The sequence below is a fragment of the Herpailurus yagouaroundi genome, unplaced genomic scaffold (assembly GCF_014898765.1).
Source record: "Herpailurus yagouaroundi ecotype Mexico unplaced genomic scaffold, PumYag 161, whole genome shotgun sequence".
Taxonomy (NCBI): domain Eukaryota; kingdom Metazoa; phylum Chordata; class Mammalia; order Carnivora; family Felidae; genus Herpailurus; species Herpailurus yagouaroundi.
In genome coordinates, this window is record NW_024412402.1 from 15078661 (window position 1) to 15096414 (window position 17754).

The following is a 17754-nucleotide window of genomic DNA, read 5'->3' on the forward strand; positions in this document are numbered from 1 at the left end:
CCCCCCCATGATGTGTCAGTAGCACTTCTTTTCATGCACGATGCAGTGGTTAAGAGTGGGACTCAGGTGGGGGCGCCTGGGTGGCTTAACGGTTAAGCATCCCACTTCGGCTCAGGTCATGATCTCATGGTTCGTGAGTTCAAGCCCCGTGTCGGGCTCTGTGCTGACAGCTCAGAGCCGGGAGCCTACTTCCAGTTCTGTGTCTCCCTCTCTCTGCCCCTCCCCCACTTGCACTCTGTCTCTCTCTCTCTCTCTCAAAATTAAATAAACATTAAAAATTAAAAAAAAAAAAGTGGGACTCGGGTAAGGCAGGCGGGGTTTCAGATACATATTCTACTGTTTATGAACCGTATGCTATAGGAAAGTTAGCAAACCTGCCACCTCTTAAGTTATTAACCCATCGGAAAAAATGGGGGTGAGAAGTACCTGTTTCATAACATTGTTGGCAGGATTAGATGAGATCGTTCACTTCAGAGACTTAGCAAGTTGCATCACACACAGAAAGTACTCTATTTCTGTTTATTATCAGGTTAATTTTGGTTTTATGTAGCTCAAGTGAGGAGCTTCAAATCATGGAGAAAAGGCTTACATTTTATAACACAGTAGATACAACCCAGATTCTCTGATTTGCTTGCTCTGTAACTTTCCTACTATTCAGTGAGGTCTAGTTGGGGAGCCGCAAAGAACATTCTGACAATGGCAGGGGGCATAACATGCAGCTTATGGAACTGCGATTTTTCTTAGGTCCAGACTCAGACTCAGTTGAAGGCTTATGAATACCTGTCTCACCACTAGAAGTTCTTTCTTTCTTTTTTTCTTTCTTTCTTAAATAGCTATTGTTTTTGACCAATATTGATAATCATGGTATTTTGATTCATTGGACTGATACTCTGTGTCCGATAACGTGAAAAGCTTGTTACATGTATTTACCTCACTTAATCCTCACAGAGTCCAGTAAGTTTCTGTTATTTTTTGACTAAAGATTAAGAAGTCTGAAGCTTAGTGAAGCTAACTTTTTTCAAAGATGACAAAATTAGGAATTGAGAGAGCCAGTATATGAAGTCCGCTTGGTCCGATCTCTCAGCCTGCCCTTTGAACCCACCGCTATTAATCTAAACTGTTGAAGATACTGACACGATAGGGGGATGTGGAGGTGTTTCAGAGGAAAGACGAATTTGTGCATTTTATAGTGGAAGTAGGAAAGCCTCCGAAAAGTTAGTCACACGGTAAGTGAGCCGAGACGAAGGCTGTGGCTGGTTGACTCCACCAACCCCTTGGTTAAGTCTCTTAATAGAGGACAGGACAGTCAGTACAAAGATATTTACCGAATACCTGTGCTGTACCCAGAACTCCTACATGTTGGAAGGACATGAGAAAAGTAGCCTACAACCTTCTTAGGAAGAGAAAACTAATGGAGTGAACAAAAGAATCTCCAATTACGTCCCTTCTAGTTTATAAGGGCAGGGGTGGGGGAGATACCAGCTTCTCTTGGGTGCTGTTCCATGCCTTTGTTTTAGTCCATCATTTTTTCAACAGTATCAGAGAGGAAAGATACTATTGGCTTCTTCAGATGAAGAGGCCGAGTCTGAAATGAAGGGGTGGGGGTGGGGGTAGATGGATTTACACAAGGGTCAGAGAGCCAGAAAGCAGCAAAGCTTAGCTTTGCATGCAGATTCAACTGCACAGTGCAAGCTCTTTCTAAGGAGGAAGAGAAGAGGGGAGGGAGTTGGAAGGTCCAGAGTGAGGAAGGTATTTGAGAAGGGGCAGGACTTGAGCCAGACAGGTACTGGTGGGTAGAATTGGGGCAGAATTGGTGTCTTAGGGTATTGCTTGTACACCTTTCTTTGGAGTTGAAGGAACTTCCTCTAGGTAACCGAAGTGGAGCCCAGATACCCAAACCTGTGTGCTGCTTGATACAGTGAAAGCACTCTTCTATTGATGGTTGCAGACAGAAACAATCCTGGAAAGGCCTTTCAGGCTGAGCCTTATAGATAAGGCTTGACAGTCCCAGAGTGAGACTTTTTGCCAACAGATGCCCAAGAAGTATTAGCTCCCAGTATGAGTCTGGTGAGCAGGACACGGGGGACATCGATAGATTATAATCATTATTCACCTTCAGCAGGCTATCCTGTGTAGCTGCAGCAGACAGACAAAACTCTGTCTTTTAGGAATATCCAGAGAGCAAGAATGCATAAACCAGCCCTTTGCTACCCCAGGTGTGGCCTGTGGAATGGCAACATGGGCATCACCTGAGCGTCTGTTAGAAAGGCCAACTCTTGGGCCCTTCCGTAGACGTTAGAATCTGTGGTTTAACAAGATCCTTGGGGGATTAAGGTTTGAGAAACACTGAGCTAACTGCCATCATTCTTTTTGTTATTTGTTTGTTTGGGGTCATGTTTGGGCTTCCCTTGCTACTCTGTCAAAAGGTGATGGTGATGTTCCAGAGGCTCAAGGTCATGCCTGGGGTGTTAGGCAGTTCATTGTCATGGGATTTCTAGTCTGGTGATGATTCCCAGCTCAGCCTTTCTTGCCGCGGGACCATTCACCTTTCCGGGGCTCAGCATCCTTACGTTTGGTATGGTCATAATGAGGCCTATATAGATGATTGTTGTAGAAAGCAAATTAATGTGAGGGAAAGTGCCTTGCGGGCCGTAGATGACTTTCAAAATATTCATTATTACCCTTGTTGACTAGACTGCCTGCCTCTCGACTGAAAGAACACTTGTGTGGGGGCTTTTGCAGTACCACTGAAATCACTGCGCTTCAGTGAATGGAGAGGACAGAAAAACCTTTTTAAGAGGCGCAGCTTAGGAGTTCAAAAACTCAGATGAGCCTCCTTTGTCAAGACTGCAAGTGCTTTACTTGAGTGTTATTTTCCTTGTCTGTGAGGATCAGCCCGGCTGTCTTGGGAGTCTGGGAGAGGCTACCCTGAAGAGGCCCTCAGCCATTTTCTTGCGTAGAGTCCGGTCTCCAGCGCTGCCTTCCTCCTCTCCTGTATTCCCAAGGCTGGGGCCGTGAGAGCAGCTGTCATCCTTTGAAAGAGGCGAGGCTCTATTTTGAGCCAGGCGCCTGTGTTTTGATTCAGCGTCACCTCCTTGATACAGGTTGACCTAATAGGCAACACCTGGGAAATAATTGGTGGCAGCAAAGGGCACAGGATCTCCTGGGAGCATCATCTGGCGTTTGGTCCGGTTTGGGGACGGAGGGGAAATCATGCTCGCGGGGCGCCCGGCGGCTCTGTCCTCCAAACTGGCATAAATCATTGAGAGCTGGCAAGCTGACCGCACCAAAGAGTTGCATTATGTAAAGCGGCAGGCGGCAGGGTGTGTGCGCGCGCGCTTGTGCGTGTGCGCGCGTGTGTCGGCGCGCGAGAGGGGTGCGTGTCTGAGTGTGTGTGTGTGTGTGTGTGTGTGTGTGTGTGTGTGTGTGTGTGCGCGCGCGCGCGCGCGCGCGTGCGCCTGTGCGCGTGCGTGCTGGGGCCGGAGAACAGCTGTCTGTGAGGGAGTCTGGGAGAGAAAGGGAGCAAGGGCGAGGGAGAGAGGGACTTCTGTAGCCGCGCGACCACACCGACCACACCAAGTAACAGCCGCGGCGGGAGGGAGGGGGAGAAAATAAAAGGGGAGGGTCATGCTTACAACTCCAGAGCCGTGCGAGACAGCAGAGAAAGGCAGCTCCCCGAGCTTATGAGCACCCCGCCCCCACTCCCTCCCCGGTTAGAAACAGGGCTGCGGGGTGGGCATGGAGGTGAGTGCCCTCCGACGTCCTCAGGGCCCCCGCTCCCCGCCCCCGCCCCCCACTGCCCAATGCATGAATGAATGAGTTCCTCTGCACTGCACTCCACTACCGTTCCTAATGGCTTCCAGGTTAGTGCTAACTGACGCTTGTGTGTGTGTATGTGTCAGTCTATCTTTGTTTTCCTCTGGGCGTTTGTTTTGGAGGGGTAGCTCTGCCCCCCCCCCCCCCCCCCCCCCCCCCCCCCCCCCCCCCCGGGGGGGGGGGGGGGGGGCCCCCCCCCCCCCCCGGGGGCTGTAAGGAGGAGGACCTGTCTGTCTGGCCGTGTGCTTTTTCCAGCTGGCGCAGGCAGCTCAGAGCTGCTGAGAACACAAACCTTTCAAGACAGTAAATCCGGAGTCCATGTTGTTTGCTTCTGTTCTGTGTTGGGGGATCTGGAAGCAGCCAGCGTGACATCATCCTGCAGAGATGCCACATTCTTTTCACCCCCCAGCTTTTCCCTCCCCCCCGCCCCCCTTCCTCTCCTGCTTCATAGTAGAACAGCTTGAGCAGACCTTTGGAGCACGGAGCGGTGGGCCCTGGTGGGGTGAAAGGAGGGCTTGAGTTGGGCGGATGGGGTCCCCTTGGCCCAGCAAGACTTACTCAGGGTCCTGTAGCTTGGAGAAAGGAGGGCACAGGGTTGAATTGCGTCATGGAGAGCTGGCCGGAGCCTCTGGGGGAGGTGTGGACAGGCCCTGTGCTCTCCGGCCACCAACTGAGCTCTGGGGTGCCCCTGGTGGGGGTGAGGTGACCAGAGCAGTGGTTAGCAAGGGGGAGGAGGCGGGCCCCCCTCCTAGATGCTGACAGATGCTGCTTCTCCCACGGGGAGAGGACCACGGGATCGATGGATCTGGCTAGCGGAAGGAAAGGACCGGAGGGGAGGTTGATAGCTCCTGTCTCAGAGAAATAAAGGGATTTGTTTATTCTTTGGCTTAGCAGGCATTTGGCTCAGAGATTTGCCATGTGTCTTCAGAAAATAGATACCCAGTGGCTGGTCCTTACTCCCCCGCACCTCCTTGCATTGTTAGTTATTTGCTTGATTTCGGCAAGTAGAGGAGTGGGGAGGAGGGCTTGAAGCTCCCTGTCTTCCTGGGGACTCAGCCAAGCCCTCAGCCGGGGGTGGAGACAGGGAACTTTGCCCCTTCACCTTGCTAAGCCAACTGAGTTCCTGGAGACCCACCCGCTTGCTCTTCTGCTTACTGCCCCACCTCTCTGCCCAGACATCCTTGAGTGGCACACCACGGGTTAAGAAGTTTAGGACCAGAGTGGAAAAAGCTGGCCTTGAAAGAAGGGATGCAGAAAGGGATGTTTTGGGGAGCTGCCCATGACAGAAGAGTGTCACCATCAAGGCCGTGGAAAGTAGTACCCCATGGAGAGAGAATGAAGGAGAGGAACTTTTATCTACTACCTACAAAAAGCTTCCTCTCTTTCCTGGCCCTGCAGTTTTCCTCTGCAGGTGGGAGCAAGCCTGGAACCCCTTCCTTCAACTCGTGAAGTCCTCATACACGGGTGGGCGGGTTGGGGCCCCGGGGGTTGATGGAATGTGTCAGAAGAGAAGCAGGCTCCCGGAAACCACCTTTCCAGGGGGGCATATATTGTTAGACCGAAGGCTGGCCAACTGTTTCTGTAAAGGGTCAGGTGGTAAATACTTTAGGCTTTGTGGGCCCGTGCTGTTCTCTGTTGAAACGACTCAAGTCTGCTTTGTACAGCAGAAGCAGCCACAGGCACAGACGACCTATGAACGAACACAGGTTCGTTCCCAATAAAACTTTATTTGTGGACTCTGAAATTTCCATTTCATATAATTTTCACATGTTACAAGGTACTCTTCTTTTCTCCCCTAATCATTTAAAAATGTAAAAACCGTCTCGTGGGTCATACAGAAATGGATGGTGGGCTGCATTTGGCCTGTGGGTCATGGTTTGCTGACCCCGAATTAGACAGTCCTGATGGGAAAGTCCTGAGACCGCCTTAGAAAGGTGTGAAGGGAGCAGACAGCCTTCCCTATACATGCGTTTGCACACACGCACCCTTCTGTTCTTGGTTATGGACACGACAGGGCTGGATTCAGGTTTCCTAACGACCTCAGAACCTCGCGATATTGCTTCGGCCAGTTAGGGGAAACTTCAGCTTATCTGTGAGTCAGGCTGTGAGGGTCCAAGGAACAAATGTGTGTGGACTAGGGGGAGAGAAAACATTTTCTAAGGATTTGACATCCTCAGATGAGGGAATCTCTAAGGGCTGTGGTTTTGCATCTGGCCTGGAGATAATTCATATAAACACATTCAGAGTTGGGATATAGCCTGAGTTGGGGCAAGAACTGGATGGATTCTTCATCATCTCACCGAACTCAGGTTTGTCAGGTTAGGGGGAAGAATGGGGGTGGGGTGTTTCCTGTAGGGATATGCATACGTATGGCATACATGGAGGCACTCTCCTTAGCCTATAGGCTGTAGCCAGAAACTTCGTAAGAGAACAGTGACTAATTCCAGAGTCTCCTGATTCAGAACAGGAATCCAAAAATACATGTTTGCATTCTGATTTCCAGAGCCCATGGGGTGGTGGCTGTGCTCTATTCTGAGTTGATCAGAGAGCACTTCTCTGTGGGATTACAATGCCTGGGCTCCAGAGTGTAAGGGGGATTGGGATGAACTGGAATGAGCCCAGCCAGTGGCTGTGGGGTCCATAGCCATGCTGTACAAGGGATGCTGGAGGGACTGGCAGGTCTGGAAGAGAAAAGACTGAGCGAGCATGGAGCCGTGTGCAGATTGCACGTGTAAAAGGAATTAGATTATTCCGTGTCTGCCGGGAGAGTAGAAATGGGACCTTTGGTAGGAAGCCACAGGAAACAGTTTGAGCTTAAAATAAAAAGAGTTGTCCAACGGTGAAATGAACTGCATGATCAATTAATGACTTTTCTGTCACTTAAGGTATAATCTAAGCAGAGATTTGGAGAGATTGTAGGAGAAATGATTTTTCACTTCTGAAAATAGGTTTGAGGAATTGGAATCATTCCACCCAAAGAAAGGAGTATGGGAACTGAGAAAGGGTTCTAGCTAATGAACTGACTTCGAGTTGCGGAAAGCTGGAATAAGAGAAAGTGGTATTAAATGCATTTTACTAGACTTTTGTTTTAATCGCAAGGAACTTCCTGATGATCGCAGAGGGCAGTGAGAAGGATCACGAAGGGGAGCCTTGGCACTTTGTACCTCGGATATATGCTAAAGTAGGGTGAAGCCTCTTGGGTGACTTGGGTGTTTCTGTTTGCCTGCAGCCAGACATATTGGCTGATCTCTTACAGTCTTCTTTGTTCTAAAATTTTCTGTAATTTTAACATAATGGTTGTTCTTCAGCCTGTTTCTGTTTGATCTCCAGCAGAAAAGGAAATCAGAACCGGATTTGAATCCACAGAAGTCTGGAAAGGATTCGCCGCACTTGGTTTCAACCATGAGCTTAGGCAGGAGTGAGAGGAGAGAAGGGTGCACTGAGTGCTGTTACTTAACCGTCATTCACCTACACCCTACGTACCCCTTAGTCTACGAGACTGCTTGGCCCAGAATTTTCTTCTGACAGCATGGCAGCAGCCTCTGGTGCCCGATGTGGCATAGCCTCAACGAGAGGGAAGGCTGATGAGTCTGAATTAACAAGGACCCCAGGATCTCGTTTCTGAATCCCTCACCTAATTTAGATTGGAGTCCCTCTATGTCAGAGAGGCTGCTTCCTCTCACTAGTTCCCAGTGTATCCTTGAGACACTCTTTGTCATCCTCCTGTCACATCTTTGTGGGGACTAGGTGGCATCCACACGCCTTCTTGTTGCATAATTAATGCTGAATCTCAGAGAGGACTGGTTTGCTCCCAGGTTATACTCAGGGAAGGGGCTGAGTCAGGACTGGCTCACTCTTTGGCAGGTAGTGAAGGGAGCTGTTTTGATTGAGGCCAAGGAGCTCTTATCCCATGGTGTTAGTTCATTACATGTCTGTCTCTCCCACCCAGTTGTGAGTTCCTTAGAGGTAGAGCCTGTATCCCTAATGCCTAGAGCATTACCTGGCATGGAGTGTGGTCTCCTCAGCTACTGGATTGATGGATGGGTGGATGGATGGATGATGGATGGATGGATGGATGAATGGATGGATGGATCCGGCACAAGTTCCTTTCAGTTTTTTGTTGTTGTTGTTGTTGTTTTTTGGTAATGTTTATTTATTTTTGAGAGGGAGAGACAGACAGAGTGCAAGTTGGAGGGGGGGCAGAGAGAGGAGGAGACACAGAATCTGAAGCATGCTCCAGGCTCCGAGCTGTCAGCACAGAGCCCGAGGCGGGGCTCAAACCCACGAACTGTAAGATTGTGACCTGAGCCGATGTCGGATGCTTAACCGACTGAGCCACCCAGGTGCCCTCCCCCCTGAAAAAGATTTTTTTGGGGGGTAATGTTTATTTTTGAGAGAGAGAGAGACAGAGTGAAGTTCCTTTTCAGTTTTAGTAGCAACATTTCTCATGCTGAGGATGGGGGCAAAGTTAGAAGAAGCTGGAAGTTCTATTCAGTTGAACCGCGCCCTGCCTTGTTCCGGTGGTTTCTGGCCTCCCAATGGATTGGAAATCTCTTTCAAGGAAGGGGCTTCCTGGGATAGCTTATTAGCACCTGTCTGCTTTTACAAGGTCCCGTTTTTCTGAGTGTTGAGGCTTCTGAAATACTTAGGGTAGGATTGTACTTAGATTTGGCTGAGATTGATAGTCCAATTTAAAAGCATTAAGTCCCTACTGTGTGCCCATAATCATGTTTAGTATTGTGTATTTCATCTCTGTGTATCTACATAGAACCATGACACAAGTCACTGCCCTGTGGGGCCCTGAGGATGAATAGGTTTCTCAGGGTTGGAGGTGCATAGTAGGTGTTCAGTAAATGCTTGTTCACTGACATCAAATCAGCAGGGTTAGCTTAATTTCCAAAGACTGTGAAGCTCAGAGAGAGCTGGATGGATAATGATCTCCAAGAATCATGGAGAAATAAGGACCATGGTCCTAAAAATCCCTTGAGAGCTGTCCAGGCACGTATGTGGCCACCCAGTGAGTACTCTCTCATTGGAGATCTGAAGCAGAGGCTGGATGGTGGTTGTCAGGGCCTTGCGGAGAAAACCCCTGCACTTGGTGACAGGTTGGATTACATGACCACCAAGGCACTTTCCAAGCAACAGACTGTTATGACAGATCACTTCAGCCAGCACTGCCCGCAAACCCAGCACGACTGTCTCCCAACGTAGATGTTTGTCCTGCAGTGAATAATCTCAGGGAAAAGGAAACGGTACGAAACCAGTTAAGTTCCTTTGAATAATTTCAGCATCTTCTGCTCCGTCCTAAGTCCTTATCTTCCCAGCCCCATGGAGGGAGGAACTAGCTGAAGGCGTGCATAGCAACAATTGATATTCTCACCCTCTGTGCCATGAAGAAAGGGACAGAATTTAGAAACAGGATTCAGTTTCTTAACTAGGAATTCACTTCCTGCTTCTCCAACACTTTTTTTTTTTGCTCGGTGAGCAATTATAGGAAGACCTTTATTTTAGGGGGAGGTACTGTCCAAATCTCTTTGTTTGTTTGCTTGTTTGCTTTTTAAGATTCTGCCCCTCACCCCAGTAAGGTAGGTTGTGATTCTTTGACAGACAAGGAACACAGACTCAAGGAAAGATAAAATCATTTTTCTCAAGAGCACAAAGCAGCTCAGAATTTAAACTCAGACATACATACTGATGTTTAGAGAAAGTGGCCAGGCCAGCATAGAACCTGGAAGTGATGTCACCAATTTCAGTTTGCATGGATCCAGAAGTCAGAATAAGAACCAGTGGGCTGGTGTTACAACAAGGCAGATTTAGGGCAGGCTTAAGAAAGAAATGTCTAACAGAGTGGCCGAACAGTGGATTGAATGGCTTTAAAAAGAGCTCATTCCTTTATTCATGCAGTGCGTCTGTGGTCCCAGATTTGTGCCAGTCATTGTGTTAGAGGCACTGGCGACCCACACAAGTAGACAAGGCCCTGTCCCCCACGGAGTGTTCACTCTATTGATAGAAAACTCAGCAAAACAACGACAAAGGCAATTTCAGCTCCTACTAAATGCCATCAAGGGGGAAAGGTAGGCCATGATCATGATTGCCTGGGAGACAAGGGAGGGCACTTTAGACCCAGTGGTCCTTCGAGACCAGCTGCTCTAGGGAGGTAGCCTTTGAACTTTGAAGGTTGAAAAGGAACCAGAATTCAAAACTCAAAAGCGTTCCCAGACAGAAGGGAAATACACTGGGGCAGGTGGTGGCCTTGGTGTGTTCGAGGAACAGAAGGGTCCAGGGAGGCCAGAAGAGAGTGAGGGGCAGAGTGACATAAGAGGACATTGAAGAAAACAGTTCCCCGCTTTTGGATTCTGGGAGTAGTGTCGCCGGCCATTAAGTACATGTCTTAGGGGATATGACCCTCTCCCTCCAGAAGGTTAAGACGAGGACACAGGATGGGTTTGGTCTGAGAGCCCTTTGGGTGAAGCAATTCGTTCGTGTCTGCCTTCTGACAGCTTTTGTAGCGTCGTCAGAGTTTTCAAAGGTTATTATCATTCCTTCCTCTTCAAAGTGTCCATAGAGATAACCGGAGCTCTGGTAGGACCCAAACAAACTTATTTTGTTTTTGTAGGAAGGGGGAAAAGTGGGTCAGGCTGTTTTGGCATTTCAGGCATGGAGTCCTGGTTCTATTGCAGGCCTTGGTCTCCATGGAAATGAAAAATAGTGTTTGTCATGCCTGTGCCTGGATTGAATTCCAAACTCTGGCTGAACGGAAGCTGCAGGAGAGCCAGGGAGTGGGGGAGTAGGATGGATGGAGGGAGGCTCCAGCCATTGTGATCAGGGCTCTCTCTCCACGCATCACCTCCCTGGGCCGAGAACACCAGTAGAAGGGTAATTGAAGGTCTGCTTTTCTCTGCTTGGCCAAAGACTTTCCATGAACCTGGCCCTTATATTAATAGGTCAATTAATAAATTCATCAACAACTGAAGTCCCTGCTGGGACTTTCCCCCACAACAAGTAGTTCCCTCCAGGCTTAAGTAGGTTTCTAATGAGATACATCTAGGTATTAAATGTTTTGCAAATGTTGCTGAATGGGTTTTGCTATCTTTATTTCCATTGTAAAATTTACCCTCCCCCCAAAAAAACCCTTTTTTTTTTTTTAAACTTTCCATAGTTACTTGAGCAAGATAGGAAAGGAAGATTGGGTAAGTGAAGCTTGTTGGCTATAGGAAGTGACCTGAATTATCTATACAGTATCTACAGAGATGAGGACTCATGAGAGGCAGAGGGCAGAGAGAGGGCAGGGCCTGGGCCAGTGTGTGGATAACCAGTGGCCCGTTGGTGAGTCTGGAGAATTGTCAGTCTTCCATTTGTCAGTTTTCTCTGCCTGTGATCTGATGTGGCAACAGCCTGTAGTTCTACCTTCTGGGTTCTGAATTTCAAACAGAACCTGTCCCTGAACACCCTGTATACTTCACCTAAAGGCCCAACCTGGAAAGCCCTCAGGGAATTTCAGCAGGTTACCCAAACAGAGGACAGGGAACGAGATGTTCATCTTTGTCAAAATCTTGCTCTTGAAGCAGTTGAGGGAGGCCCATTCTGGTTCGGGCTCTGCTGCTGGCATTTTGTGAACTGTGATAGGGAGAAAGGCAGTGTCCTGGGAGCCCTCTCCTTTCCTGCCCCTTGCTGAAATGCAGCGTGCTGCCACAACCAGCCAAAGCATGGCATGCTGGGCCAGGCCGAGACTCCACTGTAGCATAAGTTGGGAAGAGAACCTCTGCACCATTAAAAACAACAACAACAGGGGCGCCTGGGTGGCTCAGTCGGTTAAGCCTCCGACTTCAGCTCAGGTCACGATCTCACGGTCCGTGAGTTCGAGCCCCGCGTCGGGCTCTGGGCTGACGGCCCAGAGCCTGGAGCCTGCTTCCGATTCTGTGTCTCCCTCTCTCTCTGCCCCTCCCCCGTTCATGCTCTGTCTCTCTCTGTCTCAAAAATAAATAAACGTTAAAAAAAAAATGTTAAAAACAACAACAACGACAACCCTCCCCCCCTCCCCAAAACCCACAAAAAACAACCACAGCAACAGCAAAAAAGCTTCTGTCTCCTAGGTGCTGCCTGGCCTTTGTTTTCAACCAGGTAATCACAGTTGGACACAAAAGGCAACAGTTGGCTTTCTTCCGTAAAGAAGGAACCAGACCTAATGGTAGAGTTGTCGCCAGGTTTAGATTCCAAGTAATAGGTCCACAGAGGGTGGGTTTCATACACGGTCACAGGGAGGTCCTCTTAAGAGAAACTGTAGTACATTTCTCATTCTTTCAAACTTCCTCTCCATCCAGTATCTTAAAAAGTGGAGGGGCGCCTGGGTGGCGCAGTCGGTTAAGCGTCCGACTTCAGCCAGGTCACGATCTCGCGGTCCGTGAGTTCGAGCCCTGCGTCGGGCTCTGGGCTGATAGCTCAGAGCCTGGAGCCTGTTTCCGATTCTGTGTCTCCCTCTCTCTCTGCCCCTCCCCCGTTCATGCTATGTCTCCCTCTGTCCCAAAAATAAAAAAACGTTGAAAAAAAAAATTAGAAAAAAAAAGTGGAAGGGTTGGGGAGACACTGAGACTTGCACTGTTGAGCCCCCTGTGCTGAGCGTTGGGATGTCCAGCTCCCTGTTATCCCCCTGGTGGGCAGTCGTGGCACCTCTCTGGGCCTGTGCTTCCCATCCGTCAGTGAGAGGACCGGACAGGGTGAGACTTTCCACCTCTTGCTCTGCACCTGTCATCTCTTGGGGACCCGAGACTGGCTTTATCTTCATGGGTACAGGGGACCAAGGTCGGCAACTCCGGAACATCATAACAGGGAGTGAAGCAGGCCTGGGGCCTGGGAAGATTTTTTTTTTTTTTTCCCCAATGACTTGGTGTTTTGCTCTCTTGAGGAGGATCCAAGGGGAATTGAGGTCTCCACTGGGATTTGTGATTCTGGTCATAGTCCCCTGTCTATAAAGTCCCTGTTGGACCCCGCCCTTCCCATCTAGTATGCTGTGGTTTTAAGAGGGTACAGAGACATTGTCAAGTGGCAAGCTGGAGTATAGAGAGGAATTGGGGAAAAAAGCCAGCTTCAGGGAGCCCTACTACACTGAATTAGGAAACCAGTTTAGGTGGAGAGACCTCACAGAAGTGTTTGCAGGCAGCGTGTAAATTTTAGGCAAATGCTACCCAAATATACCTGTGGGCTTTGTGCTATGGGGAGATTCAAAGTGGAGCTGGCTAATTCACATGGATGTTTGCAGTGCTGATAGAAGGAACTGAGGAGAGTTACTGACAAAACCTCACAATTGGCATGGCGATGGGAGGCACAGAATTGGATGACAGAATGGTCGTCTGCTAGGCATTAGGGACCGCCAGAGATCAGAATCTGTTTTAACTAGATGCTGCTAAAGGCAGGGAGGGATTCGATGTTTGTCATATGGTTGTGGGCATGGACTCTAATGATAATTGTCAGGCTCCCACACCAAACGAAGGTGACACAATCCCATCGAGCGCCGAGTCGTGGCCTTACTGCGAGAACTACATCTCTGAGCCAACTCCTCATCAGCTCTCGATTCTCCATTGCCAGTTTCTATGACAGACTCAACTAATTTTCTGTTCCAGCGAGTTGGTGACGTGGTAGACTCTGAATGGGCGGTTCACTCAAGGAGTCGTAAGAGTTCCTGTCATCTGGGACAGATCGGCCACTTATCCTTTGATGAATCCTTGGGAGTCCTCTCAAATTTTAGAGTGCAATATCTACTATGGTGCTTATTCAGGATGCAGATTCCTAATACCACCTCCTGGAAATTGTCATTTATTTCGTGGGGGTGGGATTGGGATTCTGCACTTCAAGGATCCTGCACATCCTGTTGGATGTGGTCCCCGGAAGTCCTGCTTGGGAGCATTTGAAGCATGTCCACATAATCCTCTGAGGAAAGAGGGCAAGGGTAATTATTCCACATTTTACAAAGAGGAACAAAAGCCTTCTTCTTCTTCTTTTTTTAAAATGTTTATTTATTTTGATGGGTGCCTGGGTGGCTCAGTCTGTTAAGCGTCCGACTTCGGCTCAGGGCATGATCTCATGGTCCGTGAGTTCGAGCCCTGTGTCGGGCTCTGGGCCGACAGCCCAGAGCCTGGAACCTGCTTCAGATCCTGTGTCTCCTCTCTCTACCCCTCCCCTGTTTGCACTCTGTCTCTCTCTCTCTCTCTCTCTCTCTCAAAAATAAACATAAAATGTTTATTTATTTTGAGAGAGAGCATGAGTGGGGGAGGGGCAGAGAGACTGAGGGGGGGAGAGAGAGACAGAGAGAGAGAGAGAGAGAGAGAGAGAGAGAGAGAGAGAGAGAATCCCAAGCAGCCTCCAGACTCAGCCCAGAACCTGACGGGGGCTCCGTCTCATGACTGAGAGATCACAACCTGAGCCGGATTTCGAGAGTCAGACGCTTAACTGACGGAGCCACCCGGGCGCCCCAGCACAAAAGTTTTCTGAACAATAATAGAAGCTCCGTAGTATTTATTGAGCGTTTGTTATGTAACATTTGTTATGTTGAGCCCTGCACTAAATATTTCACTCACGTTATCTCATTCGACATAGCAGTCCTATGAGATACGCATTAACACCTCTCATTTGTCTAAGCCGAAAAATGAGACTCAGAGACCGATGTCGCCCAGCAAGTGGCAGAGCTGGGACTCAAGCCTGAGCCTGCTGACACAACTCTACAGGCCGGCAATTAATCCTGACATAACAGCCCAAGCAGGCCCTCAGCAAACAAACGTTTCATTTGAAACTGGCTTTCTGAATTTCTAATTAAATGTTCTTCCTGTTAGTTTGGGGGTGCCCTGGAATATATCAGGGAGTCAAAAATTACCAGTGTCCTGGCACCGAAACTATCATGGCCGAACCATTTGATCAGACAGGTCATGGCAGGGCCGGGCTTGGGGGAAGGGATGATGTGAAACACGAAGTGTCCAGGTGTGCGGAGGGTGAGTGGGAATCTGGGAATGAGCCAGGCCAGTGGAAGGTGTTAGCGTGTAGGAAAGGGGCTGCTGCGATCCCAGTAGCTTAGGTGGTGTTCCTCATTCAGGTTCACTTGTTTGCCTTCCGTGTAATCATCTCTGCCACAGAGATTACAAGACACATGCCTGTCACTCCGCACCCGGGGGCGACATGAGGTATTAGACTTAAGGAAGCACTCACTGTTTGTTAGCAGGGTAACCAGGAGAGGAATGAAAAAGTGTTGTTGGAGATCTTTAAAAAAGGAGAGAGGGGAAGTGAGTGAATGAGGTCTGCCCCCCCCCCACCCCCCTGCAGTGAGTGGGTTGAAAGTGGCTGGTGGGGGTCTCAGTGGACCTATTACTGGGGAGAGTTGATAGTCTGAGGAGTCTCATGTGCGTCAGCTTAAGCATGTTACGCTTCAGTAACACATTGCAATGCTCTGTGTATCCCCAGCTGTTCTAGGTCTCCACACCTTTGTTTATACAGGGTTTTTGTTTTGTTTTGTTTTGTTTTGTTTTGTTTTGTTTTGTTTTGTTTTGTTTTGTTTTGTTTGGGCACATTCTCTTCCATCCTACTGCCATGCCTTCACCTGGCTAACTCTGACACGTTATTTAGGACCCAGCTCACGTCTCGAGTGCTGAATTCTCAAGGAAGCAGTCTGCGTAAGATTCCTGGACTCTTCCCTGTCTTGCCACTCATTGCTTATGTTGGAAGGAGCAGAACACGTGTCTGGCTCTTCCCGACTATAATAATGTCCCAAGCACAGGGATCCTTTGTCACTCACCATTATGGACTTGAACGCCGCATGCTCGCAGTGTGTGTGTGTGTGTGTGTGTGTGGAACAGAAGATCCAGGTCTGAAAGCGTATCACTCAGGCAGCCATGCAGCCTCCGTGTTTCTTAGATTTCTTATGTGTGGATATGTGCAAAGTTCTGGAAGGAGGCCATGGTCCAGTAGCTCCTACAATACCAGTCTTCCTTTCCTTTAGGTAGTAAATCCAAGGTCCCTTTTAGCTTTAAATCCCCAAGGTTTTGAAATAGAAAGTAATACTATTATTAATAATGGTGGCAGGATTGGATTAATGGCCCATTGTAGAGTTCGCTGGAAAGACAACAATAGTGTAGGGTTATGAGATGCAAAGGAATTGGGTTTTATTTGCTCAGCAGGACATCCAAATCTGTAGGATAAGGGGATACCTTTGAAGAGTGTTAGGTATGCATGTAGCAAATCAAATAGTGATTTTGGTGCGTTAGAATCCCAGCTGTCTTCTTGAAGGATTAGAGTGGAATGGGGAATGGAGTAGGGAGTAGTTGGGTGCAGTCTTGAGGGGTCAATGTTGGAAGGGCGCCTGGAGGGGAAATGGTATTTTCAGCATGAGAGAGACTGAAAAGATAGGGAAAGGCAAGAACGTGGCACAAGGATCTGTAAGGAGTCCTGGATGGCCGAGGCAGAGGGTCCCCTGGGAAGAGTTGCAAAGATGGAGGTTTCAGAGGTAGCTTGAAGTACGATCATTGAGGAGCTTCTCTGCCATAGTTTGGAGTTCAGATTTCATTCTAAGGAGGTCGGGCACCATAGAGAACTTCAAGCAAGGGAGAAGATGGTCAAAATGGCAAAATCACTTTTTTTTTTAGAAAGTTCATTGTAACAGCAAAATAGGGAATGGATTGAAAACTGCAGGCAGGAAGCTGATTCCTTCTTTCTTTCCATCCACCCAGCCACCCCATCCATCCTTCTATCTGTTCACCCAGCAAATATTACCAAATGCTTGGTTCCAAGAATAGGCTCTATCATCAGATAGGCCTGCATGTCAAATCCTCTCTTGCCACTTACCTGTCTGTGTGACTTTGGGCAAATTAACTAAATCTGTCCGTAATTGAGTTTTATCACCTGAAAAGAGGATGAATGATAATCTCCATCAACACTTCATAGGTTGGCTGGGAAATAAAATAAACTAGTGCTTCATCAGTGCTTGGTACCATGCCAGGAACTCATAAACATTCATAAACTTTTAGCTATTTCTGCTAACTTTATTTATTTTAAGAAAGACAGCAGAAGTCGGGGAGGGGCAGAGAGAGAGGGAGAAAGAGAGAGAACCCCAAGCAGGCTCTGCACTGTCATCAGGGAGCCTGGTGTGGGGCTCGAACTCAGGAACTTTGAGATCATGACCTGGGCTGAAATCAAGAGTCGGATGCTTACCCAACTGAGCCACCCAGGCGCCCCAACTTTTAGCTATTTTCATTAACAGGTGGAGGTACCTGTTTGGGAGGTGTCATGATCCTGGGGATTGTTAAAGCCATGGAGATTGTGAAAACCTTCACTAGGTTGATACATAATTCAGCAGGTATCCCCGGAGCACACACTACTTATAAGGTGTCACATGAAACCACGTGGGAGGTGCAGAGGTGGGTGCCCCCAAGAGTGTGTACCAGACAGAATATATTAAATGCTCTAGTCAGTTCATTAGCGGAGATTTTATTTTATTTTTTAAATTTTTTTAATGTTTATTTTTGAGAGAAAGAGAGAGAGAGAGAGAGAGAGAGAGCAAGAGAGAGCGCACATGAGCAGGGGAGGGGCAAAGAGAGAGGAAGACCCAGAAACCGAAGCAGGCTTCAGGCTCTGAGCTGTCAGCACAGAGCCTGGCGCGGGGCTTGAACTCACGAACCATGAGATCATGACCTGAACTGAAGTTGGACGCTTAACCGACTGAGCCATCCAGGTGTCTCAGTGGTGGAGATTTTAAGAAGATTTGTGGGGAAGGTTGAGGTTTGAGATGGCTCTTAAAAACTGAATAGGACTCCAGTAGGTAGATTATAGATAAAGGCCGGGAAGAGCCCTTCACGTACAAGTAGTGGTAGGTATGGAAGCCTGGAGACAGGAGGAAGCGAGTGCGTATTAACACCAGTGGAAGATACATGGGACTAAGATACGGAAACCCTCAAAGACTGT

General features: G+C 48.5%; 1 protein-coding gene across 19 annotated transcripts in view; it reads left to right on the forward strand.

Moving 5' to 3' along the window:
- The window catches only part of GRAMD1B (GRAM domain containing 1B), a 246331-nt gene that overhangs the window by 178122 nt on the left and 50455 nt on the right, over positions 1-17754 (forward strand). The window contains exon 1 of one of the 19 annotated variants that reach the window (XM_040483365.1): positions 3557-3579. The exons of 17 other annotated variants lie outside the window; for them this stretch is intronic. Coding sequence is in view for 1 of the 2 variants with exons in the window: in XM_040483363.1 (XP_040339297.1) it covers positions 3853-3863 (11 nt within the window). In the remaining variant the exon portion in view is untranslated. Of the gene's footprint in view, positions 1-3556; positions 3580-3750; positions 3864-17754 lie in introns of those variants that run through there. One more of the 19 variants, XM_040483363.1, reaches the window with a different exon arrangement.